Consider the following 27,501-nt stretch of genomic DNA (forward strand, 5'->3'; position numbering starts at 1 on the left):
ACAGGTGTCAGGAAGACTGCAAAGTCATACGAATGATTACAGCCACAGGAGATCCTAAGCATACATTTACCTTGTTCACACAATCAAAGGATCCATGGTTGTTTGTGAGGGCACAGGAGCAAGAGGACTCATTCCTGCCCACCCACCTGTTTCCATTTTCAATTAACAACCCAGAAATGCATGAACCCAGAAACTCTGGGTTGTTTAGGGGTGAAATGACCCAGAGTAAACCGATGGGTTGTTGTGTACCCCACCAATTCTTGGGTTAAACAACCCAGGAATTAGCCATGATGTGCAAACTGGGTCATTGGCCTGGTTTGCCCATAACACTAACCTATGGTATGGATTGGTGAATTCTAGGTTGGCGCAACATGTGAATGCTGCTGCACTAACTACCTATGGTTTGTTAACCATGAACAACTCAGAAAGAGAGCCCATGGTTTGTTGTTGGGTTGTGAATGCTAGGTTGTCGATGTCAGGGTGGACACTGAGCCCATAGAATCCCAGAGTAGTTCTGATTCTGAGGAAGAGCAGTCGCTCCTGGGAGAGGAGCGCGCTCCTCTTTCCCAGGACCAACAGCTGACGGAGATTCCTCCCACCAGCATTCCTAGCTTAGATAGCAGTCCAGGGAGTGACAGAGCGCGGGAAGCAGACTTGATGGATGCACGACGCTGACGCAGAGAGTGGCGCCAAATGGAGGGCGTAGAAAGGAGGCGTAGTGCCTGGTTGGCGCGCAAACAACGCTGCGCCCAGAGGATCCAAGGGAAAAGGAGAGGGACTCTCCCTAGTCCTTAAGTTCAGGGGTCTGCCAGTAATTCCCTTTCAAACGGGGACCAACTGTTCCAACTTAGGGCACAGGTACTCTGCTGCTCATATCTAGTTGCTAACGGTAGAGTTGTTAAGTTGTAAAAGAGGAATAAAGCTTTGAAAAGAATCCATTTGTCTGTGTCTGGACTTGGCTACTGGATTAGACTGAGAGAGGCCTCCAAGGAGCCCTCGACAGTCGTTATGTTTGAACTGAGAACCATGGATCGTTCATGGCTTTTTTGCCAGCTACAGAGGTGGCAGGCAAGAGTGGTAAAACATCACCAGCCACTTGACATGTCAGGCATGACATACTGGTGGGAGGGAGGGAGCGGAAGGAGGAGGGAAACAAACCACGGTTTGCTCAATCATCTGCTAGGCAAACCCTGTGTAGGGTGACAAACCATAGGTTAAATAAACCATGGGTTAGTGTTATGTGCAAACCAGGCCATAATCAGAAGCAAGTTCCATTGAAATAAATGGACTTCTAAATAAATGGTCAGGTTCTGAACTGTTTAACTAGTTCACTGTGTGCAAAGGTGTTCAGGTATATTTCTTGAAGGAAAGCCCCCCCCCCCCCCCCCCGGTGCTGCACGGCAGGAAAACCAAAATGAAGGGCTGGATCACCTGATAATGTAATTGGGGGTAGAGTTGTGCAAAATCACCCAGTGTGACCCATAATTAATCTGGGAAAACTGATTCAATGCTCAGATGTCTGCTGAGTATTAGAAATTAATCTGGATTGGGCTCAGGGCTTTCAGGACTCTTAGGCCCTGGCACTTTCTTGATAGGGAGGGCCCATAGCTCACTTGTTAACCACTTGTTAAGTATGTAGAAAGTCACTCTCAGGTTCAATCACTGGCATCACCAATGACGTAAATAAGAGCTCCGGTAACAGATGCTGGGAAAGACCTTTGTCTGAGTCCTTGAGAGCATTTGCCAATCAAAGTAAACAGTACTGGGAAAGATGAACCAATGGCCTGTTAAGTCAGCTTCATATGGTCTGTCCCCTCCTGACCACTGCCACAGTTATCTGGGTGTGTGAAAGGCCTAATCTATGCCAGAAGAGATGAGTAGTTCCATATGAGTAGGCCCCACCACGTTCCTGATGACCCCGAAAAGAGACTAGATCACCAGATAATGCAACTGAAAATTCACTAGGACCTAAGGGTCTCCAGGAAGCCTAGGCCCTTTTGGACATTTTCAGACCCACTGCCAATGTCTGATAACTTCAACTGTATTTCCAAAAACCCTACATAATCCAGTATAAAAATGCAGGTGAACTGCAGTTTGCCATCATTTATACTGCTGTTCAAAGTAACAAAAAAGAAAAAGCCCAACTGAAATAGGCCTTTGGATCCTGGCCAAGTGTTTGCTATTGGGTTGCTGAATCCCTGTGAGTAAACATTTGAACAAAACAAGCTCGAACAAAATGAGCTTTTGAGCTTAGGAGTTTAAAGCCAAGAAAAATTAACAAGATCTCGGAGATACCACCTACACACTAGTATAAGACTACCTAAAAAAGGTAAGGTTCTGTGTAGAAGATCATACCAAGTTAGGTGAACCTTTTCTTCTTAACTGTAGCAATTACCTATGCTTTTCCCCACTTTTCTTTGAGCAAACAACATCAGTGACAAGAGCAAGGACAGTATCTGTCAACCCCAAGATGTTATGCCAAATCTAGCAGCACTAAGTATGGAAGCACTGGACAGCCGAATAGCACCTTATCAATTTTGTAAACTCGCCAAGTTAGTTCCAACATGCGTATCACAATAAAAATGTGTTGCGCAAAGTCAAGGCTATAAAAATGGTGTATGCTTCCATGCTTATATCACAACCCTATTATTTACAGCAGTATGTCTGGAGAATTTGATATCCTACATTAGGCATGCTGATTTTCTCTTTTATTTATCCAACTTGCATCATTGCTGAAATGTGGAGCATTCAAACCATATTCTTTTGATGTTTCCTATACAAAATAATGCCAAGTGCTACACCACAATTTCCAACAACAGTGGAATGTTAATTTAAATAGTTTAGAATAGTGCCTAAAACTTTTACAGTAGAAATTCAGGAACCATAAATAAGCTTCATTTGTAGGTCATGATAAACATTTATCTACATAAACAGGATTTTTTTCTTCTTCAGCAATGATCTCAGCATCCCATGTATAAATACTATATTTTTAGAATTCAAAGAGAGAAGCAATAGTACCTAAATCTACAGTGAGAAGCTTGTGGTTGCAGACAGGACTACAGTGGCAAATATTAACCATGAAAGAGACATCAGCTTGGGCTAAATTATTTCTGAGACTTTCGAAAATAGCACCATTTATGAGTTCACAGTGTTGTTGTGTATTCCATTCAGAAAAGACACAAAGGCCAGCCACCACAACAAAGCAGCTACAACATTGGGTTTAGATTAGGAAAACCCATGTTCAAATCCTTTCCTATGACTAAAGCTAACTGAGCCAGGGCTAGGACATACTAGGGCACTGGGTGGCTGTACTTTGGACTGGAGTGGGTATTCGTCTAACTCAAGACTCCTGAAATGAGTTCCAGGAGCTGGAATTAGGGCATGATCTGTAGTGCAGCAGTCAGGACATATTCTTGTGTTGTCCAAGAAAGGGCTTCTTCTTAGGAGTTATACATGACCATTCAAGAAGTCTCATAGGCCCTATTCAGACATAACAGTAAGCCATGATGGTTAAGCGATTTGAGCTAACCCTGATTGCTTAGGGTGCTGTGTGGAAGTAGTTTTTCCTAACCACAGTGGCTATATAATCCTGGTTTAACCATGGCAAGAGTGGCTGAAAATGGCCCTGCCACCCCCACCAGCGTGCAAATGTTCCATGGTAAAAATCTGCCTAGCAACACATGACGCGGCAGCCGAGAGCCAGCCTCCTCACTCTCTGTCCCTGCCTGCAGTACACAATTGGAGAAGCACGTGGGGAACAAAGATGGTTTCAATCCCAAGCCACTGTCATCAGCACAGCAACCTTGAGCGCTTTGCACTCCCAAGCACAAGCATCTATGTCTGCCTCAATAAAGGAAAACATAGCTGCCTGCCCGGCTGCTGGCCAAAGCAGTGTCATTCCTGCTTCTAATAGTGTCCCTCCGCACAAAACTGTTACTCTCCCAGCCCCAAGTGCCCAGTATGCAAGCAACGTCACCGCCCTGTACCACTGCAGGAGGGATGGGCAGGGAGCTGGCAGGCGGTGTCGAGTATGGGAAAGACAGATCACTGGCCGCGTGTGCAGGAGGTGGGGCGTGCCCTGTGGGGAGGTAGCTGCTGCAGCACTGGCCTGACCAGAGAACTGCAGGGTTTTGTGGGATGGAGGGTGGTTAGGCTAACCACACTGCAGGCCGTGGTTCTGTGCATGCATGGTGGGAGCACGCAGCATGGCTAGTGGTAACCACCATGCATCGTGGTTAGCCTAACCACCCTTCCACGTGTTATGTCTGAACAGGGCCATAGTGTCAGCCAATCACAGGGACTGATATTGCACTATGCTTGGAGAGAGTACAGTGTTGGAACACACACAATTCCTAGTAGCAGGTTGGTCCCAGCCTCAGAATATGAGGTTCCTAGTCAAAGCTCCTGGTCTCCTAACACATTCTGTGGTCTTGGGCCAGTCACTATCTCAGTCTAACCTATCTGAAGGGTTGAGAGGATAAAATGAGAAACCCATTTAGGCTGACCTGGGCTTACTTTCTGGGAGACCACAATTCCAATGTAACTAATAACTATTTTTTTAAATGCCACTTATGGTCATGATGTAAACTGTTTCTGGAAGTCGCCAATCTCTTATGCATTTTCCCCCTACTGGATGTCTGGTATCCCATTTAAGACAAACACAAACTACATGACTTACAAGTAATTAATAGCAATTTAGTATGAGAGCTGGCTTCTTCTTTTTTGAAAAGAAACTAGTATTAAAAGACTGGGAGCAGTTAAATAAAACGAGGATGTCCCTGGAAAGATTTAATTCGAATTCAGGTGAATCATGAGAATAATTGTTCTTTCAGGAATCACGAAGTAGAGTAAGCAAATACTTAAGAACATCCCCTAGGAATACACAAGGTGTTCCTATACAGGGACGGCAATGACAGGCTAAAGGATAAATTCTGCACTGTAACTGGTATTATCTGTAGTAGCTTTCCTTGATTTTCTTCAATCAAACACAAAGGTTAGAAGTACTACATTACCCTAGAAACTGGAGTCTAAATACATCAGCATTCTTCAAAATAGCCCATTAAACAGCTGAGGGTAGAAGCAGCTACTCTGAAAAGCTGCTGGCCCTGGCTGTTCTTCTGTAGTTCAGATGTCTCAGCAGGGTTAGCAGAAGGAAGCTTTTAGAAACTTGAAGTTATATAGCATACTTTAGGGGTCCATGAAATGTGTCTAAAGTTAATTCAAAAGCAAGTGGATCAAGAAGCTCCTGCCAACTTTTATAATATGATTTTGAATTGCCTTACTAATATCTGTCAACGGATTCATAAGGAGATTTCCTGCATTTTTATTCAAAAGGTATTTGGTACATTATTGGGAAGGCAATGGTGGCTGAGTAAAGGGATAGGTTAAAGTTAATGCTTGGTTCTAAAATCAGAAAGATAGCAACTGATGACCAGACTAAATTATCTATTGAAGTATTAATAATCGCTGGTCCTACTGGCATATTGAGCAACATACCCAACACTTGAGTTATGCCTCTAACTGACCACATGTTGCTCCTAATAACTTTGCAAGTATCAGCGCCCTGGAGCTGGTCACAGTTCATCTCATAACTAAAGATGCAGGATCCTCTTCAGCAGTGGTTTGTGAACATGTGCCTAAGAACTGCAGCCAAAAACAGCAAATTCACTGTTGGCATGACATTTGCTCCCAGAGTGCCAACACTGTTCAGGTCTATATAAAAACTGGAAAAATCAAATCAAGGCTGAAGTCATCACTCTGTTATCAAATATTTGTAACAGCTGTTGCTAAAATGGAAAGACATTCTGATGATAAAAAGGCAAAGAGCTTGATGAAGATTGCATGCTTAGTAATTCCTCAGCATCAGCTTACTTATTATGAGAAAGGGCAGAGAGCAAGCATTGGGGATTGATTAAAAAATAGCAATTTTTTCTGCACTCTTTGGATCTTTAACCTTGCCCTAATCTGGTGCTAAGATTCCTTGAAATTCCACCCAATCCCATGAGCCATTCACCTGGACATTTAAGGAGGCAGAAGAGGGTTCACCACACTGACCTCAAACCAAGTTCACTCCCTTGCCATTCTACTGTGTCCTCTTGACCAGTCTGAACTGTGCCTTTCTGAACAGCTGTGTGCAGGCTGCACACACAAAAAGAAAATGGTATATATTTTGTAATTCTCTGTCACAACACAAAAAAGGAGAGAGGCTTGATACCGAGCACAGAATCCAGTGTCTTAAAAATCTTAGCTGTCATTATTTTAAAGTTGGTTTGTAATCCTTACAGCTGCAAGTTAGTCTTGAAAGTGTTTGGACAATACCTGAAGCTAGAGAGGGAGTTCAGACAGGGTGTCTACTGGGCAGAGGTAGGGCTCTTTCTGCAACCTGAAGAAATTGCAATCCTATGCAAATTTGTTTAAATGGCATGATTTAGTTTTTCTTGGCAGAGAGTTCTGGCTACCTTAGTGCAATTTTTATCTTTTAACAAAACTCTGCAAACATCCAGTACAATCTGATCTCAAGCTCTGACTCCTTGCGTTAAACTGAATATATAAAGCTCGTCTGGGATACGTATATCCCAAGCCAAGCCATACCCTCTGGTTTCCCTGATAGTTCTACAGTCTGCTCCCTAGCTTTCCTTAGCCATCCAGAGATGTGGAGTTTGTGTCTTTCCGATATGCTGGGAAACACAAGACAAAGCACAAACAAAAGTCAATAAAATACAGGATTTGATAAGTTGCAGGTAATGATCAGTGGTTCCTTTTAAAGAGTAACCTAAATATTACTACAAGACTAACTTCATGAGTCTGTTTGGGAGGTCAAAGCAAAATACAGTGAACACATTGCTTGGTTAACTCTTCATTTCTTTGCTGGTATAGTGCTGGATGAGATGTTTGATGAACCAGCCAATGCAGCAATAGTCTCAACACTGGAGAAAAATGAATAGTTTTTCTAAGTTATTTTAACGACTATCTTATTCAAAGACAAGCTTTAATACAGTAGTTTATATTTGGTCTACATTCTGAAGATTGCTGGCATAAAGAAAGTGGCCAATATGTCTACCTAAGTAGAAACTGGTAAAAAAAAAAAAAATCCAGTTGAACTATGTAGATCTATGCCAGTGACAATCATTTGAAAATGAAAAACAAAACAAAAATAAGGGGAAATCATTTTAAGTCTTGTTCCAGAAACGGTATTAGTCTATTAACTGAAACAGCTTCAGAACAAGAAGAGGAAGCAGTAACCAGAACAAAAAACTAGTTTGAACCAACTTTCTGAAGTCCTAAGTTCTGGAAAATTATCTACATTTAGCATAATCAACAGGCCTCTTGTCAGCACCCAGCATCCTCAAGCAGGTGTGTTGGGGATCAGCACCTTGGCAGGCTCCACCGGTACTGACACCTGCACTAGACCCTTCTGCCTGCCTCCTCCCCAGGGCCCAGACTTATGGAGCAGCAATGGTGAATGGTCCTTTAAATTGTCCACAATGCCTAGGAATGATGCTATATTGGGTCATTGTAGGTAATCACAACTGTGCACAGCTTGCAGCCATCTGCCATCCTGTCAAGGCATGGTTGCCTGCCACCAGTAGTAGGGCCATTGGGGGGGTGGAGGAGCTGCTAATGTTAGATGGGCTCACCCAAGGCAATGTGCCAGAACCACCACCACCCCTCACAGGCTGGAGCTGGCTCTGCTATTTGGGGGGGGGGGGGAAACGTGGAGTATAAACGTTTCAAACTAATAAGACAGATGTATTCTTCTGGAAATTATTCTGTGTTCAACACTATCTTAGAATCCTTGGTTTCCAACTCACATTACTTGCACTTGTATGAAATAATCAGAAGACAGACTCAAATACCACCAGCTTTACTTAGCTGCAACACAATCAAAGAGAACACCACAAAATATCCCTATCTAGATGGCACAAGAGAAGATATATAGTTTAAGAAGACTGGACTACTGTAATGCTCTCTATGTGGGGCTACCCTTGAGGCTGGTACAGAAGTGGCAGCTAGTGCAGAATGCTGCAGCAAGGCTGTTGAATGGCGTGCCTTGCCATGCACATATAACACCTGTGCTGAAAGAGCTGCACTGGCCACCAGTTTGCTACCAAGCCATGTTCAGGGTATTATTAATGATAAATAAAGCCCTGAACAACTTAGGACCAGATTACCTGAAAGATTGTTTCCCCTTAAATAGATCATAGTTATAGCATTATGATCTTCACAGGAGGCCTTGCTGCCCATGCTACATCCTGCAGAGTTCTACCTAGCAGCAACATGGCAATGGGCCTTCTCTGTGGTGGTGCCCTCCCTCTGAAATGACCTCCCCTCTAAGATATGTCAGGCACCGACAATCATGTGCTTTCAACAATTATTAAAAACTTACTTGTTTACCCTGGCTTTTCCCAATGGTTAGCTTGTCTAAATGTTGTTGTGCTTTTATAATGATGTATTGTTTTATAATTTGCTGTAAACTGCTTTGGGATTTTTTTAAAAAAATGCAAATACTATATAAATATTCTAAAATAAATAAATAAGCAGCAAAGCAGCCTATAAAGAAAATATCTAGTCCCAGTTAATGGTCCACGTATTGTGATCTCATTAATTCATTCAATTTATTATACTTCTATATCAACCCATAGCCGAAGCTCTCTGAGTGGTTCACAAAAAACTCATGAGTACAGATGTTGCAGGCTCAATAAAAGCTGGGATATGCACTTGTGAAGGGCCAGGAAAATACATCAGTTGAGTACGCAGCTACTCTCTAGGAAGCTGGGACACCTGAGGGAAAATGAACAAACTGAGCTGTTCTTATGTGTATCTAGCAGACACTTTTGAAGACATGGCACAGCGGCAAATACCTAGGAAGAAGGCTGCATATTTTGTAGAAAATTTTTAATCAGTCTGGCCAAGATCCAGCAACCAGCTATGGTGCCAAGACTCTGAATGTGGAAAAACCTTGGAGAACAAGTATACAGTGCTACTGACACTTTAATATGGCTCCTAGGAATAGTGCACATGTGAAGCGCCTCTGCAACACCACGATCATGCTAGACATGTTCCTGAATAGCAGGTCATGGTTTGGCAATAGAAAATTTCACACATTTACCAACTGGTCATCTCAACCCAAGCAAGCCCTTGTACACAGGGTTCTTCCTCTCAGACAGCATGGAAGGTCCAGCTAGCAGTCCCTTCAATCTAAGAAGAGAAACTCCATTGGCAAGGTGTAACTCTTGCCAAGGGTAGGCTGCTGCAGTCCTTTAAGGGTGGACCTATCACTAGGCTGCATCCTGAGAGGTTTAAAGAAGCTGACTGGTAAGGCTGGCTTTATCATTAGGAAGGATGAGTCAGCCTGCACCAGACAACACATTTTGGGGTGCCATTAAAGGGTAGCAAACTGCAATTTACCAGTGGGCATAGGGGTACCACTTGGATTTTCTCCCTCAGGTACCAAAATGTCTTGGGACATTTCTGCTGAGCTTGTGAGGAGAGTGGCTATTCAGTGGCCTCTCCTAACACAAGCAACCAAATGTTTATCCATGCTGTGAATAAGAACAGACCCCAGCCTGGAATAACTCCAAGAAATACTATACCCTGATAGGACAGATGAAAGGGAACATTAAACACAAGCCAGATCAATGGCAGCATGGCTCCCCCAGCTGCAAATATGGTACAGTTTATAAATTAGTAAAGTATTAATAAATGGTAATAAGTCTTTACTGATCATTTTGACAACTGATTAAGCCTATCATTTATTAGTCCTTTGTAAACTGAAAATATTACTTAAGGAAGCCCATGTGAATGAGGAAAAAACAGGAGTAATGTTCAATTTTAGAAGCTAGGGATAAAGTTGTTCCTGAATAATTTTTATTTTGCTCTTTAGAATTATAAAGCACTCACTAAATGCAGGAGAAGAGTGAATTAGGGCAGTGAAGAATTTCTGTTGCAGGACAAATATGTAAATTTGTGATCAGTTTTACAGAAACTCTGTTTGGATGGATTCTTTTTATAACCAGCAGGAAGCACCAATACATTTGACATCTGTTAAAGAAAAACACATCTGGCCATCAGTACACAATGCAATGTCAAATAAGCAACCATGAGCTACTTTTACAAGGTGACAGTAGAAAAACACAAACCACAGGAGTTATTTCTACAACTACCTTCCTTGTTTCTTGCATCAGCCTATCCCCAGGGGCTCCCAAGCACAGACATTTGGTAAGCTTTATAAATCCTCATTCATAACCATGCCGTCTGTCAGACAATTTTATTTATCTTCACAGCTATTACATACTACACAATTTATTGCTTTTAGACAACTCTTTCTCCTATGTTTCTTCCAGAGTAATCCTATGGTCCCTGGGTGAGCATCCCAGGGTGGATCCCCCTTCCTGAGGCTGTAGACATTGCTATGACCTTGGGAGAGAGATTCCGAGATCAGACCATTCCTCCGCCCCTCGCAGTTGCCATGAAAAGCACTGCAGTTGCTGCTCTTCCAAGGTTGCAATAGCAACATCAGAAGAGTTGAGAGAGAGAGAAACGGGGACAGAACGGTGGGTGGGAATGAGAGGGAAGAGAGGCCAGAATCCACAGGATCCTAAAACCTCTCCATCACTCAAAACACGGTAGGTCAGTTACACGAGCTGAGAGGCTTGTCTAGCTGGAACTGTAAAGAAAAGGAGATTTCACCTCTGCCCTCTTCCTGCCCTGTATGGATCCTGGATACAGGAGAGACAGAACACAGGATAGACAGAGGACTCCAATCTTGTACTCCTCTGTCTATCGAGCAGCAAGCCCTTAGGTTTGCACTCTGGGAGCACAATCCTATTGATTTGTGGTCCTCACCACTGGGAAGACCACAAACTCGGAGGCTTCCAAGTTTCCTATACCCTGCTGGGCTGATGACAGCAGTGCGGGAAGAATGGCAGAGGCAATCTTCACCTCCCCATCCTCCAATCTCTTGTATTTTTTCTAGGTGGGCTTTTCAGTCTGTCTAGCAAGAGTGCTTTGGAGGGGGAGGGAAGGAGGATGGAGGAGCCCAGGATACCTTGTATCCTGGCCTCTCTGGTCTCCTCCCTTCCCCCCCCCATGCCCCCTTTCCTAAGGCATCAAGATTACTTTTCTGACCTCAGAGAGACAGCCAGCACAGTTCATTCCATGAGGTCTGGGGCTGGATCTCCGACTTCTCTTTCCAGAGTCGGAGCACTGTCTCCAATCTCAGAGGGGCTTTATGAGCCACCCTATGGTCCCTGAAATGCTCTCCCAGGGACCATAGGACTGTTCTCTTAACCAGTCAAAAAGATGAATTATAGCTATAGACTAATCCTCTGGCACTACAACTCAGTACTCCTTATTAAAAGACAGCTGTTTGTGTTCTATGCTAACTAGTTTTGCAAAATATATTCTGAAATAGGATTTTGGTGATCAAAAGTATTTAGAGATTTAGGTAAGGACTAAAGAACAAAACAGGAAGAAATTGCAAAGCCATGAATATTGGGCACAGGGGGACAGTAAATGAAGTAGGACAAATAGCTGCAGTCAAGAATATCAGCCCTGCCCAACAGTTTAGGAAAGTAGTGTTCAGAAAATCATTAGCACAAATTACTGTTAATAAAGATTTCTATAGTACTTTTATTTGTGCTAAGTTAAGATTTGGTTAATCTGGATTTTGATAGCTGCCATGAGTGCCATTTTATTTGGGAGAAAGGCCAAAAAGAAATTAAATAATAAATACATAAATAAATACATAAAAGTCATTGAAAAATTTCTTGTTTATCCTTACAACAATAATGTGAAACAAAGTTAGGCTATAATCCAGCAAGTTGCCTAAAGCAACCCAGCATGCCTGATGGCTGAGTGGAGCCTTGAACTTGGGCTTCCCAGTCCTAACTTGATGCAGCCATGGCTTATATCTGTCCTAATACAGTAGATTTGTCAACTTACAGTAACCACATTAGCAATCATTAAAAGCCTACATTCTTATGATTTAAAAGCAAATACCAGCATTGGTAGAACACATGAATTTCCTAGCACTCAACTCTCTTCTCTAAAGATTAGAGAGAGATCAGTGTTAAGGAAATAAACTATGTATATTACTCTTTGCAGTTAGAAATGAATACTTTCTTTTCTTGTCTCAAGAATCTTCTTTGCAATATGGTTTAATTCTTTAAAATTCCTTTTTTTGTTAAACTCGGAGAATGGATCTGAAAGACAAAGGCCATAACAAGGACTTCTTCACTCCTGCATAACAATCTCTAATAAGCCACCCAATTCTGCCAGTTACCCAATTGCAGAAATGTATGATTTCTTGATTAACCTCTTTGCTGCTCTCCTCTAGCAGGTCCTAGTTCTGGTTCAGCAAACTGCTTTGAATTGCACATTATGGAAAAGTCAACTTTGCACCATCATTATTGTAAATTACAACTTGGAAGACCTTGTCCACTGTCACTCCTTTTAGATGAGCAACACTATCACGATGGACAACTTTAAGACCAGGAAAATTACTGAGACCAATGCTTCGGGGCTCATAAATATCAGCCCTGCCTATAAGCAGTGGAACACAGATGAAATCCAAGGTAGAATTCGAAAGCTATTCTCAAAAACTTTGTGAATGAAAGGAACACATGCACAAAGAAGACATTTCCCAAGGATACTTTACATATTTAACATAATGTCTTTATGTAGGGCAGGTTTTATCACATTAAGCAAACATTGATATATTTGTTAGGGGACAAAGTTGGAAGTGTTTGGGTGCATATCCTTGTACAATGTTTTGCAAATAACTTCTTGACATGCAAATACGTGAAATATGACTCAGTAGTAGTTATGCTTTCTTGTTTATTCATAACCACACATGCATTTTTCCTCCCATTTTAATGCATAGCCTACAACACAGACATTTATCTGGTTCACAGTTTGTTCTTTGTAATCCACAGGCATGGCAATAAAGATTTAACATCAATCAATGTCTGTAAACTTTCTAGAAAAAGTGATCCATTTCTTTTATTTTGTGTCCATTTACTGATACTTTATTATTTATGGTTGACTAACTCAAAAATAAAGTGCACATTGCATCTTTCATTACTATGCCTTTAATGGATGCAAGTATTATGGACTGATTTTCATGGTTACATATAGAGGAAAAACGTTGGCTGAATAAAATGTGTATATCCTGTGTTAAACAAATAAAAAGGGACGTCTGTGCCAGCAAAGCTGAATTCTGTAATTTTAAAAATAAATTATATAGGTCTATTTTGCAGCATGTGTATGGACAGTAACCCATGAAACTACAAAATAAAGAGATCTTTATTTTAGACATCTCAAATACCCTTATTTAAATATCACACATACCTTCCTATGACCTCTGTAAAGTAAATGTGTTAAAATGATTACTTGGTGGCACCATTTTGCATTTTTCACCTAGCAAATTTTGGGAGTATCAGTTACTTTTGTCCCAATTTTGGGAGTATTACTCTTACTATTCTGCCTCTACCATAAGGCTTGAAACATCTTTAAAACAACTAAAACAGAGAGAGTCTCAGGATGCAGAATTACATCACCACCAGCAGTTTCTGTGCATATGCAATGTGATCATGGAATACTGTCTTAGGCCATAAATGTAGGCTTTCCCCACTTAGGATCCCTTGAAGAAGAGTTCAGAAATCTAGCATATTTATCCAGGAATCTTCTCAGAAAAAGCTATAGGCATGTCCTATCCTAAGATATTATTTTTCATGCATATGCCTCTATAGGAATAATTCCAAAAGCACCAGCACAGCAGACAAGTGGTATGTTGAAACTGGTCTTCAAAAACGGGGACTTCAGTGATCCATTAGTCCTCTATCACTCACTGCTGCCTGTCACCTGACATTGTTTTGGCATAAGCACATCAAATAAAAAATTAATTGGTGCCAGGCAATGAAGTACTGGCAACTATCTCTCCACTTGCCTTTAAAGAGGTACAGCGGTAAAAAAAACAGTACTAGAAATATGGGCAACAGCAGTCTCTGGTGTGTTTCAGACAGATTCAGGTCTTGCTGCAGCTACGTGCACAAGCATAATTCCTGCTGTCCCTAATTACCTGCAATTCGCTTGAGGATTTTGCTTTCTTTCTTTTTCCTGGCAATATTCTTCTCTATGCAAAGTATTCTATATTCTTCCTTGCTTCTAATGCCAACAGCCCCTGAATTTTTCCAATCGGCAATGAACTGTTTGTGCTTTTTAATGTTCCGGTTTGTTTTAATTTGGCCAAATATATAATACTACAGAAGCTTTGGCATTTTCCCAGGCATCTTAGATGCCTATGAAAAATCAGCAGCTTTTCTGGATCCCTTTTAATTTTAAAACTTCACCGGTACTTACTAGCTAGTCGTACTTACTAAACTAATACCATAATATTTGGGTTACTATTTTCAGTGCCACTCTTTTCTTAGAAACAAGATGTTATATACTTCTTTATCATTTTCTCCCTAGTTACATCAGTGTTCTTACATTCTTCCTTACAATTCCAATAAAATAATGGCACTATATTGCTTTCCCAGGTTTATATAAGCAATTTTTTTTTGTAAAAGGTGCACTGATCAACAGCTTCTGGTACCCTCCAAATAATTTGAGCTACAACTCCCATAATCCCTACTGACCATGCTGGCTCAGGTAGAAGGGAACTGTAGTCCAAAACATCTGTAAGGCACCAGATTGCATAACCCTGAGTTCTATCTTATGGCAGCCTTCCTCAACCTAGTGCCCTCCAGATATGTTGGACTCCAACTTCCATTAGCTGCAGTTTTGAACTAATGACTGTAGTCCAAAATATCTGGAGGGCACCAGGTTGGGGAAGGTTGCCTTACTGTCACTATTTGTACTTTATTTTTGAGACTGAAAATCTCAAAGATTTTTAGCCGTCTTTGCAGGCCAAGGACCAACAACTCAAACACCTTTGGCACACCCTACCTGACAAAAGGATCCACTTTTCACATAGTATTAATCAAGTAACATGAGATACTGTGTTGTTGTTTTTACTGTGAGTAGGCTTGGGGTCTGTTGAATATATCCATATTTAAAAAAAAAATCAGGTATTTATTAATATATTTAAATAATTAAATATTTATCTCATCCCTCAGTGTTTCCATTCTGGGGGGCAGCTTACATTAAAAGAAAAGTATTGATAGAGTTAAAACAATTCAGAACACTTAAAAGAACAATGCGTAAAAATACCACATTTCAGTTGAGATTAAAAGTATATCAAAGTAATTTTAAAGGTTGTTAAACAAAAAGGTCTTCACCTGCCACTGAAAAGACATCAAAGTAGGTACCGACAAGTCTCCTTGGACAGAGTGTCCCATAAGCAGGGCATCATAACCAAGAAGGCTCTTGTAGAATCATGATTCGCCTTACCTCTCCAGGTCGGGGAGCCCATGGCAGTTATGTTATAGTATAAGCCAGAGCAATAGTAGTGTTTCATGTGTGCTGTGCTTTATAAATGCATGCAACTTGTGTCTTGATTTCTATAGTCAAGTGTTTTGTATTAATTATAAATTCATGTCTGTCATCATCATTAGCTCAAAGACACAAGACAGAGGTAATAATCTAAAATAGATTATATTTACACACATGGATGGGAACAAAGTGTGCAGCCACAACTTCCTTTGTTGATATCTGCTGCATTGAAAGTATCAAAGAGGCAAGCCATTTTTAGACTGAATAGCAGCTTGCCTCTTTGGCAGAAAGAGCTACTTCAACAAACTAAAAAAGAAAGGGCTCACTATGTACACAGTTCCTTATCCATATAAATTAGCAATAAGGATCTGAAAAACATAACTCCTTTATAGTGAACCGGATCCATTATACTGAACCATATTCATTACAAATATCTACAAATATATTATACTATAAAGGTCTATTACCAACAGTTAGGATGCAATAAAACCCTAAATAATATGATGGCATGCTCTAATATCCAGCAAAATGATTTATGACTTTGCCAAATGGAACCATCTTGACATCAGAAAATCTTACCAATCACAATACCACTCAAATATTAATATATTTATAAGTCTTTCCCCACCCCCACATATAAGGGTTAGTTTTCAAGTGCTTAAAACAAGCAACCACCTTCTTTAATCTAGCACCTGTTTAATGACTTACATAGCACAGTTTTAGCATTTATTCCATTACAGATTAATTTTCAGTGCTTAGAATGGCTTTACACATTTGACATCTCCCAGAAGGCATTTATGTTTTGGCCTGACAAAGCTGTGATTCCAATTTATCCTTATCTGCAACAGTAATAGTGATGTATTTTTAGACCACTGTAAAACAGTGCTGGCAAACTACAGTTGAGAATATTCAACTGTATATCCACTTAACATGAAGCAAACGTGTCATGTCACAATAGAGGCTGGGCTAAAGCAAGTTATGTACCTCCATGACCTCCAGTCTTTCATAATGAAGTACCTCCTGCTAACTGCATCACTCTACAGTATGGGCAGTGCTAGGATTGGGCTGCCACAGTGTAACCTGAGCTGTAACATGTGACAGTTGTCTCTCACTGCTCATTCTAAAAGCCTCCTTTTCCTCAGGGTGGCTTATGACAACTTAGAAAAGAATTAAGTTAGCAATCTTATCTAAATACAAAAAGCAACAGCTCACATTTAATAATCTCTGCTAACAACAATCGTAACATTTTTCAAAACAGGATTAAAAGAGAACTTTCTCACCTGTGAAGCCTGAACACACTCAGGTCCAACCATTGACATTTTATCTGTAGAGTTTATTTCTTCATTAACTATTTTATCTAGAAGATACAAGAAATTTGTGTAAGTAGTCCCATGCATGATTACAACTTCCCTTACAATGTACAAGTTTGTAAACGTTTCCCCCCATTCTTCCCCCATCAAAAAATGTAATGCTGACATTCGTAAGCACTGGGATGTTCTCAAGAAGCATAGCTCAAGAAAGTAATGCACACTGGGACAAAAAACCTGCCAGCTTCCATCTACACTGATGGTATTTGAACCAGCAAGAACTGACGAGGAAAAAGATCTTGGAGTTGTGGTGAATAGTTTGATGAAAATGTCTACTCAGTGCTGTGAAAATGGCATATTCGAAAACTTTAGGAAAGGAATAAAAAATAAAACTGCCAATATCATAATGCCTTTATTCAAATCTATGGTGCAACCACACTTTGAATACTGTTTGTTTGTTTATTTATTTCATTTCTATACTGCCCAATAGCTGAACCTCTCTTTTGACCAAGTGTACAGTCTTGGTCACCACAGCTCAAAAAAGATATTGTGGAGCTGGAAAAGGTGCAGAAAAGTGCAATCAAAATGATTAAGGGGCTGGAGCAACTCCCTCAGAGGAAAGGTTACAATATTTGGGGCTCTTTAGCTTAGAAAAAGGGTGAATAAAGGGAGCACAATAGAGGTGTATAAAATTAGGTATGAGGTAATACTAGAAGCCAGGGTCATCCAATGAAAGCTAGACAGTGGGAGATTCAAAATAGATAAAAGGTTTCTTCACATAGTGCATAGTTAAACTGTGGAATTTACTACCACAAGATGTAGTAATGACCACCAAATTGGATGGCTTTGAAAGGAGATTAGACAAATGCATGGAGGCCAAGACTAGTCCTATGTGTACACATTATCTCCTGTATCACAGCCAGTATGCCTTTAAATACCAGCTGCTGAGGAACACAGACAGTAAGGTACTATAATGGTCATGTTCTCCTTGTGGGCTTCCCATAGGCATTGGTCTGCCCACTATGGCAGCAGAATGCTAGGTTAGATAGGCCTTTGGTCTGATCCACCATGGCTTTTCTAATGCTCTTAACAACAGGATTCACACTATTTTGTTTGTACTTAAACCATTTTTAATCCCTTCCAGTATTATCCATAATGTGGATAAAGAATTTCCACAATACAAACTGTTTCCCTCTGCTAAAAATCAAAATCTGTTATAAAATCCATACTTGTTTATAAAAGCACAGGTATTATTCAAAAAAAGGGATATGGTTATGTCACACAATATTTCATCAAGTAGCACTTATGTTTGCAAAAACTAACACAAATGATGTTTTGCATTATAATGAAAACACTTCACAAGTAATGAGAAATTCACTGACAAGATAGGTCAAGCTATCTAAAATGTTATGGTTTATTACGCTGAACTGTATTTCTGAGTAGTGCTATCAGTTCAGGAAGCAAGGGTTGGGGCAACCTCTCTGAAAACACAACACTAATTTATGTGAACAAGCCAATATTTCCTTTCTACTGTAAAATCTTGTTTCTACTGTTTAGTTTGATATTTTACTATACTATCAAAATAGATGCCATTCTTCATAATTAAGTCCCAAATTAGGGCGCACACAAAGAAAGGTATCACATGATAATCAACAACTGTTTTTGAATGCAGAGTCACATTTCAGTCTTCTCATACTGCCTGAAAACACGGAGGGGCTGACTGCTTGTTCATGCTAACAGAGACCGTTTCTGTTGGGACATAGACATTGAAATCATGCAGCCGAAGCTCATCATTATAATGAGCTTATCTGGAGTACACATACTTAAGTACACACAACGTGGTTAAGATGACACTGTCCTTGCAGCTTCAACTGGAATGGAGGGCCAGTACACATTCTATATTTAATTTTAACAAAGTTTGCTTTTGGTATGATAAAAACAAGCCAGATGAACATCTGTAGGGGACTGTACTAAACAAGGTGTTCTTAAAAACTGTGTCACCGTGAGCCTCCTAAAGAGCAGCAAAATAATTTGTTTTCCTCAGAAGTGCAGCAAATACAAAATATTCTATTGGCTACTACTGGAATTGTTTGGAAGCAGGGCAAGCCAATTAAAAAAAGTAGGAGCATTGATGTGTCAGCCCACCAGAGGGGGCCATAGGGAAGCAAAATCTCAAAATGTTTGCATGAATTGCCTTATGACTGCCCCCTGCCCCAAAGTGACATCTCCTAAGTAGCAAGGGACATTTCTATTACACTACTTGGAAGGGGGAAGCTATAGTGTTGTCTTCTGCCTTCTACCCCAACCAAGTAACCGACTGGGATGTTCCTAACCAAGTGATTTCCTGAAGTCTTCTCCAGTCTTACAGCTGTATTGTTATGTTTAAATGGCAGAGTTGGCAATATATTAAAATTCAAGATATGCACGAAGCTTAGCAGATACAGAATACCAGTACTAACATGTTCAGGTCTATTTTCTCCCCCCACCCTCACCCAGCTGTCATGTTGTTCTATTTTTACAGCCACAACATATGCTTGGGAGCATATTTCACGTTTTATATGGCCCATAGGCAGGCTTTATAAAATAATCGCAAAGCACTACATTTGTGGGTAGTTTCAACATTATCAAATCTTAGCCATTTATTATGCACAATCCATGCAAAATGTTATTTCAGCATCAGAACTCCCAAGCCTAGTAATACAGCCAGACATCTCTCCCAAACCGAAGCCAGAAGTCTGGAACCTGCCTGAATTAACTAGGGCATGTTTTTCATTTGAATTCTGTAGAGGGAAGGAAACAGGCACAAGAGTCTAAAGTGTTCTGTTAAATAGTATAAGTGGCATTTTTTGCTAATTGGACCAAAATCCTCAAACAGATCAAGAAAAACACACTAAAGTAAAATTAAATTGATCTTCAGTTCCATTGCAGGAGTTCTCAAAAGTCCTATCCACCGAGACAGCAATATGGTTAAGAACACACTGAAGGTTAAAGTTTACAACACATTTTAAATTTCTTTAGAATTATTTGCTTATAGCAGTGACATCAAATCTAAATTTGTTTATAAAGCTCAGTTTGGACCTGGAACCAGTGACTAAAATGAAATGTGGACCATGTAGTTGCATAAAACCTAAGGGTAGCCAACCTGGTGCCTCCAGATGTTTTGGGCTACAACTCCCATAGTCCCTAACCACTGGCCATACTAGCTGCGGTTGGTGGAAGTTGTAATCCAAAACATTTGGAGGGCACCAAGTTGCCTCATCCTGGACTAGCAAATGATGGCTGCCCAACAGTTGTGCATACATTAAGAATGTAGAGTTCAGCACTGGGTTTGAAGAGATAACAAACAATTCAAAAAAGTTGCTTTTCAAATTCATAAGCCAACAAAGATTATTTCTCACATTAGTGTTAATTTACAAAGAACAATTTTGGAGGGTAGTATGTCATGCAAAAACAAAGGTTCATATTCTTAGCCTAAGGAATACTAAACTTAGAAAGGCTCCAGTCCCCACTAAAAAAAAAAAGTCTTATCTTTCAACCTATGAATCAACAGTGCTGTGTTTCCTTAATTTCATTACTGAATTCTGGAAAGCATAGGTGCCCCAAGTTCAAACACATTGGTGTACAGATACATTTAACTCAGGGGCTTGAGAGAAAGAAAGGACCTCTTGCAGGGACACTGACAATCACAGGCCCCTTTCTTGCCCTGGAACTCACATACTAAGCTGTGAGAAACCAGCTGCAAGCTCTTTCCTGCAGGGGAAACACCTGCAGGGTGGTGCACTCTCCTGGTATTAAAGGAAAGATCACCCTCATGCACCATTCTGCTTTAGGACTTTTTCTTGGCCTTTTACGTTCAGAAGGGTGCATGTATATGTAGTTACAATAGAGCTTCAGTGCTGCATGCTCCCCTGTGTGAAACAGAAGGGCAGTTGGACAACTACTGCTATCTTTAAAAGGGCCAGACTAAAAAGCAAGGAAAGCATGGTAGTGGCGAGATGTACAAAGCACAGCACTAGTGAAATGTACAAACAGGGAGAAGCTTGAGGCTAGTAGCTGAGAACCCTAGTAGAATGTAGACCCTAGGTACAGATCTTCACCCAGTCACTCAGGGCCTCTGCATAAGAATGATCGAGAACCTGGATAGATATCATTGAGATTACTTGGATTCATATTCAGACATGTGGATTTGCTAAAAGATTATGGGAAAGGCATTATTATCTCACTGCTTCAAATCACCTGTAAAATAGGAATATTAACAGCTTAATTCATATAGGGTTCTGCAATCACAATTCTATTCTCAGCAAGAAATATGCCTTGTGAACAATATAAAATGATTAAACAATATAAAATGATTAAACAATATAAAATGATTAAACAATTAAAAACTAATGAAACCATATATTTTTCTTAGACCCAGAGATATTGCAGGTATATTGGCATTAATTATTTTGCCATAAGATATCAAACTGATATACTGATATATTTAATATAAGTATCTATCCTTTCAAGTTCTAGTTGACCAAAAGAAAGTATAGAAATGTTGCCCCAGAAAATACTTGCCAGCATCCTTTAAAAAAATACCCCCCACAAGCATTTCATTCTGTACTTGAATTTGTTTTAGAATTCAGTTGGACAACATTAAGGACTACTTCACTTTTCAGACGCTTTTAAAATAAATTAATTTTGCTTTCATGTATACTTTGAATTATACTACAGCTGCCTCACTACTGACCACTTCTGTCATAAAAAACTGTACCAGAGGATTTTGAAGGTCTTGATTAAAAAGCAAAATGTTAATATGAGACAGGCTAAACCGGGTGCAGCTGCTCCATTTCACTGAACAGGCACCTCTTCTCCATTCAGCTGTGAAGAATGGCACTGACTGTAAATTATTCTCTGCTGATAGGTTCCACAGTAAACACAAAGCAGACTACTTTCAGTTTTTCAACAATACACATACATAGGCCGTAAATATATAAATATGTACAAAAATGTTACATTTTGTTGGTTTTCAACCTTTAATTTTGGCCTTAAATTTCCCTCTATATATGCAAAGCCACAACCATACAGATAGCAACAGTTTGCATTAATTTGCCAGATGCAGTACATAGCCTGGTAATGTAATTCCATTTTCCTTTGTGTATGTAAGTCAACAGACTCGACACACACCTCAAAGTCAAGATTTGGCTTCTTCCTCACTCTCTCCCCCCCGCCCCCCCCCCCGAATAATGCAACAGGTGAAAAATATCAAGTGCCCTAAAGCATTTACCCTGGTGTAATTCCACTGATCACAGTAGTACAACTCCACTATAAGTCATCACTGAATTATCTGTAAAATGCAAGACGTACACTGTAAACCTTTGACGGATTAGAAATGCCTATTCTGGACATCTGCAAAGGTGCTCATGCACACAAATGCCACAAGTCCACCTACACAAGATAAATGATTTCAAAGACAGGAATTGGTGAGAAATGTGGATGATGGAGCAAAACTGGTTTGTGTCCAAGGATAGGACATAAACCAATGGATTCAAATTACAAGAAAAGGAATTTTGACTTAACACCAGGAAGGATTTCCTGATCTTGTGAGCTGTTCAATAATGGAACAGACTGCTTCAGAAGATGCTAGACTCTCCCTTGTTAGAGGTTTTAAAGCAGAGGTTGGATGGTCACCTATCCAGGATGCTGTAGTAGTAGTAGCAGCAGCACTACGGGATGGGCAACATGCAGGCCCCCAGTCTTAAGTGTGGCCCCTGCCACTCATGAAATAACTTCTGCAGTGCACCTTCTTTTAAAGCTAAATTGGGCGTTTTTAAGCCATCATCCTGGTTTACCATGAAAATTCAGCAGCAAATCGTTGCTTGTTTTGCTGCAGGCACAATTCAGTGGCATATGGTGGCAGAGGATTCTGGGTGTTGAAACTGGCCCCTAGGGCCCCCAAAGTTGCTCAGCCAAGTAGTAGATTTACTGTATTTGCAGGAGGTTAGACTTGAAGAGGTTGAGGTCCCTTCCAACTATGATTCTGAGACCTTCTATTTTGCTTGGGCTGTCAAAACAAGCCTTGAAATTTTACAAGAGTATATGTAGATACATATATAGATTCTTAATCCAATTTCTGACATTTCCATGGCATTCCAGCAATGCTTGTGCACATCATGAGACTCAAGCAATATTTGAAGACTCTATTCAAGCTAGATTTTGGAAAGCAGAGGAAGCACAGATCAGGACAATACAAGTTTAGCTATGAATTAGAATATCAAGAACATATTTACATTACTAGTGAGGATGGAGAGGAAAAACTAAAATAAAATTGTTCACAGTATTAAAGATTATTATGTTGAGAGCAAGACAGGACCTCATCATAGCAATAACTATTATACTAGGAATAAGTTTTCTTCTGTCCCCTTCCCAAATATAATAAATGGGAGCAGCGTTCCAACTGGCTCCCTTTTCACTAGTAAAACACTTATTCAGCAGTACCTTTGAGTGTTCTCAATCTGGGGCAGTGGAATGTATGCAAACACTCATCTTCCATTTCAAGGTCATCTCATTTTACATTATGAAGGAGAGAATATCCTGCCAGTGTACATTCTCAATTTTGTACATTCCAGAAATACCAAGCGGGGGATGGGGGGGAGAAGAAGTATCATACACAGTGGTACCAAGGCCCAAGGGGGTAGGGTGGGGAGACACACATTAACAAACTAATATTAAATGTGCTGTTGCCATATTTTCTGCTATTGGCCAGGTTTTTATGTATATGTGTGTCCCACATGTCTATTTCAGCCTCCCTTTATCATCACTTGTTTTGCACTTAATCATACTCAGCAACAATACTATTGCCCTTGCCAGACACACAGGCCAGGATCCAAAACCCTACATTAACCATGCCCAAGAGCTTCAACATGACCTGTGTGACTTTTTCTTGTTTCTTTTTTAGAACAGCAGGTCTCCAATGCCATATCAGAAATCGCGTTTAAAAGCCCCCTTAGTTTCAAAAGTGGTTTGCAATGTGGCACTGAGAGGTGGGGGATACTGTTTGAAGAAAAAAACTCAAAGCCCTCTTGGGGATAAAGAACTAGATGTGCTGTTATTTGTATCTCAGGCATTACCTATTGTCAAGTGTGTATTACTAGCCCTGTATTTCATGGGGCTGTTCACAGATAACGGCGACATTTGGTGGCAAACTGATGGGTTAATTAATGCACTATTTGTGGGGGCGCAATTAGGGAAGGGGAAGTGGGGACGTGATGTGGGAAGGGGGTTGGAGGGACATGATGCAGTAAAGGGAAGGGGAAGGGGGAACACGGCATGATGTGGTAAAGGGACGGGATAGAGGGGTGTGACACGGCAGTGCGAAGGAGAAGTGGGGGGCACAACATACTGAAGGAGGTTGGTGGGATCCTGATGCAGTGGCACATGTTCTCTCTTGCCTCAGGCAGCGGAAGACCTTGCATGGGGACTGCAGATCATATTCAAGGTTTTACATATGGTGAGTGAAGACACGTACACCTAAAGCTTAGTCCTGGGCCCCATTGCATATACTTCCTACAAACAAGGTCCACGTGTGTACCAGCCCACAGTATTACAATGTTACATTTGAAATAGTAAATATAAATTTAAACACACACACATGGCTGGAATGAATAAAGCGCAAAGGCCTGACCTTACCCAGTGGAATTTTTTTACTTCATAAACACATGAAACATCACAAACTGTTTGCAACTCCTCAAGTCCTGCAACATAGTGAAGCTGGGGTAAAATAAAATGTGAAGTCCCCACACCCTTTCCCCCAACTCATTTGGTGGTTTCCCAGCTTTCGTGTAGCTTTTTCCCTATTCTAAAAGGCTCAAATGCCTCTTCTAAGGCTCAGTTACTGTCAGTAAGAACTTTAAGTCAAGACATGTTGGTATTTTTTTTGTATTTTAACCCATTTGGCCCTTAGGCTGAAAGAGATTCAACAGCTTTGCCATAGCTCTTTCCAGAATACTTGTCAGGCCTATGCAAAGGCTTATTGCAAGACATTTGCAACAGAGAAATTAGGTAAAATAAAAATATTTAAATTGAAAGATATGGTTCTTTCAACACACAATACCGGTACCTTTGTTTCAAGGATTGCTAAGAAACACAGCAAAGCCTTGCCTAGCTAGTGGTTAAGAAATAATGCCTTAAGAGGTTTCATCTTTCTCTTGTTAGTACCACTCATCCCTACTACTCAATTTCCTCTTTCTTATTTTTTTTTTAAAATAAACTTAGTTAAAACGATCATAAAAAAATAGATTAAAATACAATTTCTCCTACAATAAGGAGAATGTTTTCCTGTTCATCCTTCAACTCATTGATTGGGTTCACACTATCGCAGGGATAAAAGAAGCCATTGTAGCTTCTCCCCCTGTGTGTGCTGCATGCGCACCAGTTGTTTACAAAATTATCTGCACTGCAGTGTGGGTTGGCATGTTGTACGAACTCAGTACATGGCACGGGAGGGGTGGATTTGTACCTACAACCCCTACTGCATGTCTCTGGACCAGAGAACTTCAGAAGAACTAGTAAACAGTAGACTTCCCAACTTCTTATACTCCTGTACCTCATGTAGAGAACTAGACAAAACTGATTTGACAGTTATTGGCTCAATAAGTTAAAAGGTAGAAAGATAACACATTCTTGCAGGGTGCTGATGGAATTATGAATTGTATCCAGTCTCTTAGCCTGTTCAGCAAATTGCGAAGACAAAGTTTTTATCAAAACAAGTAACTCCTCTGTATTTTCATTGTTTCTCGAAGCTTTTGCCAAGGGAGGTGTGTGTGTATGTGGGGGGGGGGGGGTCGGCAGTACTCCTACTCCTTTTCTCCTCCTTGGTGTTGCCATCCTTCTCTTTGAGCGGTGATTAAGCTCTGGCAGACTAGCCTTAGAGCCCAGCCTTTCTGCTGCTTCGCAAAAAAGGCTAGTCTTCCAAGACTTCATCCAGATGCTGCTCTTGCCTCCGCTTTTCATTCCAGGGGAAGATGAAAAGGTTTTTCAACCTTTTAAAAGCTGTTTCAGATAGCATCCCGCGGAGGCTCTGCAGAACGCTGCCAGGGTGACATTGGCTCCAACCGGAAGTCGAAATTTCATACTTTCTCAAGCGTATTTTTCATAATGTACACATTAACGTATATGTTTTGTGCGCATTTTTAAACATACATTTAAGTACTTTATATTGCTGAAATGCTATTTTGTGCACACTTTCCTCTATTATGCGCATATGAGATGAGCTGCATCAGAAAGCTCACAAAAATGTGTATTTCAGAATGCAACTCTGTGTCGGCTCAATGAAAGGCTTGGGGCTTTTCCCGCCATAAAAAAAAAATTGACAAAGCAAACTTCTCACCCATCTCTATTCAGCAGGCATATGGCCTGGCAGGCTTTTAAATTGTTCTGCTGCTTATTTGTTCTGATATTTTGTTGTTTTGTTCTTCTTAGTTTATTGTATGATGAATTTTAATCTGTGTGTTGTTATGTAACTTGAGTGTCTTATTCATGAGTTGGAAAAGCAGGACATAAACATTTGAGTAATAAGGTATTTGGGGGAGAGGAGTAGATGTGAAGTGGGTAGATGGAAGCATGTACAACTGGCCCCACATTTAAAGATGCTCATTCTTGCATGTGTGACTGATAAACTGGTATTTTAAAGGACATTACAATTTAACAAAAATTAAGCAGAACCTTAAATTAAACAAAGATATGGAGGATAACCCCCTCAGCTCTTAAAGAGGAGTGGAACACATTTGTGTTCTGTTTTCTCTCTTCAACACCCTCCCCCCCACACCTTTAAGTCAGCTTATGTTGCCAGCTGTTCAACAGAATATCTGCCCATGAATAAAACAAGAATATGGGAAGGATTTATACGCTTATCTCCTCAGGAACTAGATGCGAGTATGGAGAGCTCAGGTCCAGAAATTCACAAAGTCCCCCAAAATTTACAGCCTAAACTCCATTGTTGGTAAACCTTACACCTTAAGAGTTGGCTGTACAGTGAAACAGTCAGATGAGTGCTGCCATCATATGCCAAATCCTTGGATCAGCATGAGGCAAGCTGAAAAGCACCTGGATGAAGAATGGAAGCTCTGCTCAGCTATAAGTTGCACTGGATTCTCTGCTGATTTAGCGTCATGTGAATATGCCTTTAGACAAGTCTTTCCAGCTTTATGACTGCATTCATGAGTGTGATTTGAAGGAACATTAAATAAAGCCCATAACATAGGAAGTATTCTTAATACACCTTTTTTTGTTATCTTAAAGAGTAATAAGCTAGGCCAGCAGTTGTTTGCTGTCTTTAAATATATATTAGAGACAGAACACAGTTGAAATGGCAAAGAATTTTTATTCTGTTTACGTTTCACCACAAGGAGTTTATCAACACTGACTTCAGGGTAAGAAATTGTACTCTTGGATCCTTCACAGAGTTGTCAGGTATTAGTAAAGCCAAATCCAGACAGCAGTCTCTCAGTGGACTTACAGGCTGGTGGGAGAAAATCGAACTTTACAGGTCAAACTCCAGCATCGGGTAAGTCTTAACAAGAACTAACGCATGGCTTGGGAGTGCAGGCTGTTCGAATCTTATTCTGTATCTGACAATAGATCCAATGATGTGACAATCCACTAGGCAAGGTAGTAACTCTTAAAGATGGTGTACATTAGTATATAAGCACAAAGATAATTGTGGCATGGTAGTTGTTGCTAAAGAAGAATCCAGAACCTCAGTGTAGATTGCTTTGAC

The 27,501-nt window shown here is 40.4% G+C and overlaps 1 protein-coding gene across 2 annotated transcripts in view; it reads right to left on the reverse strand.

Moving 5' to 3' along the window:
- The window catches only part of UMAD1 (UBAP1-MVB12-associated (UMA) domain containing 1), a 55,449-nt gene that overhangs the window by 10,431 nt on the left and 17,517 nt on the right, over positions 1–27,501 (reverse strand). For both annotated transcript variants that reach the window (XM_084858744.1, XM_084858743.1), the window contains exon 3: positions 16,716–16,792. In XM_084858744.1, the coding sequence (XP_084714870.1) occupies positions 16,716–16,792 (77 nt within the window). The remainder of the gene's footprint in view (positions 1–16,715; positions 16,793–27,501) is intronic.

This window comes from Heloderma suspectum, chromosome 5, assembly GCF_057233095.1.
Source record: "Heloderma suspectum isolate Gila_16-S chromosome 5, 16-S_ref, whole genome shotgun sequence".
Taxonomy (NCBI): domain Eukaryota; kingdom Metazoa; phylum Chordata; class Lepidosauria; order Squamata; family Helodermatidae; genus Heloderma; species Heloderma suspectum.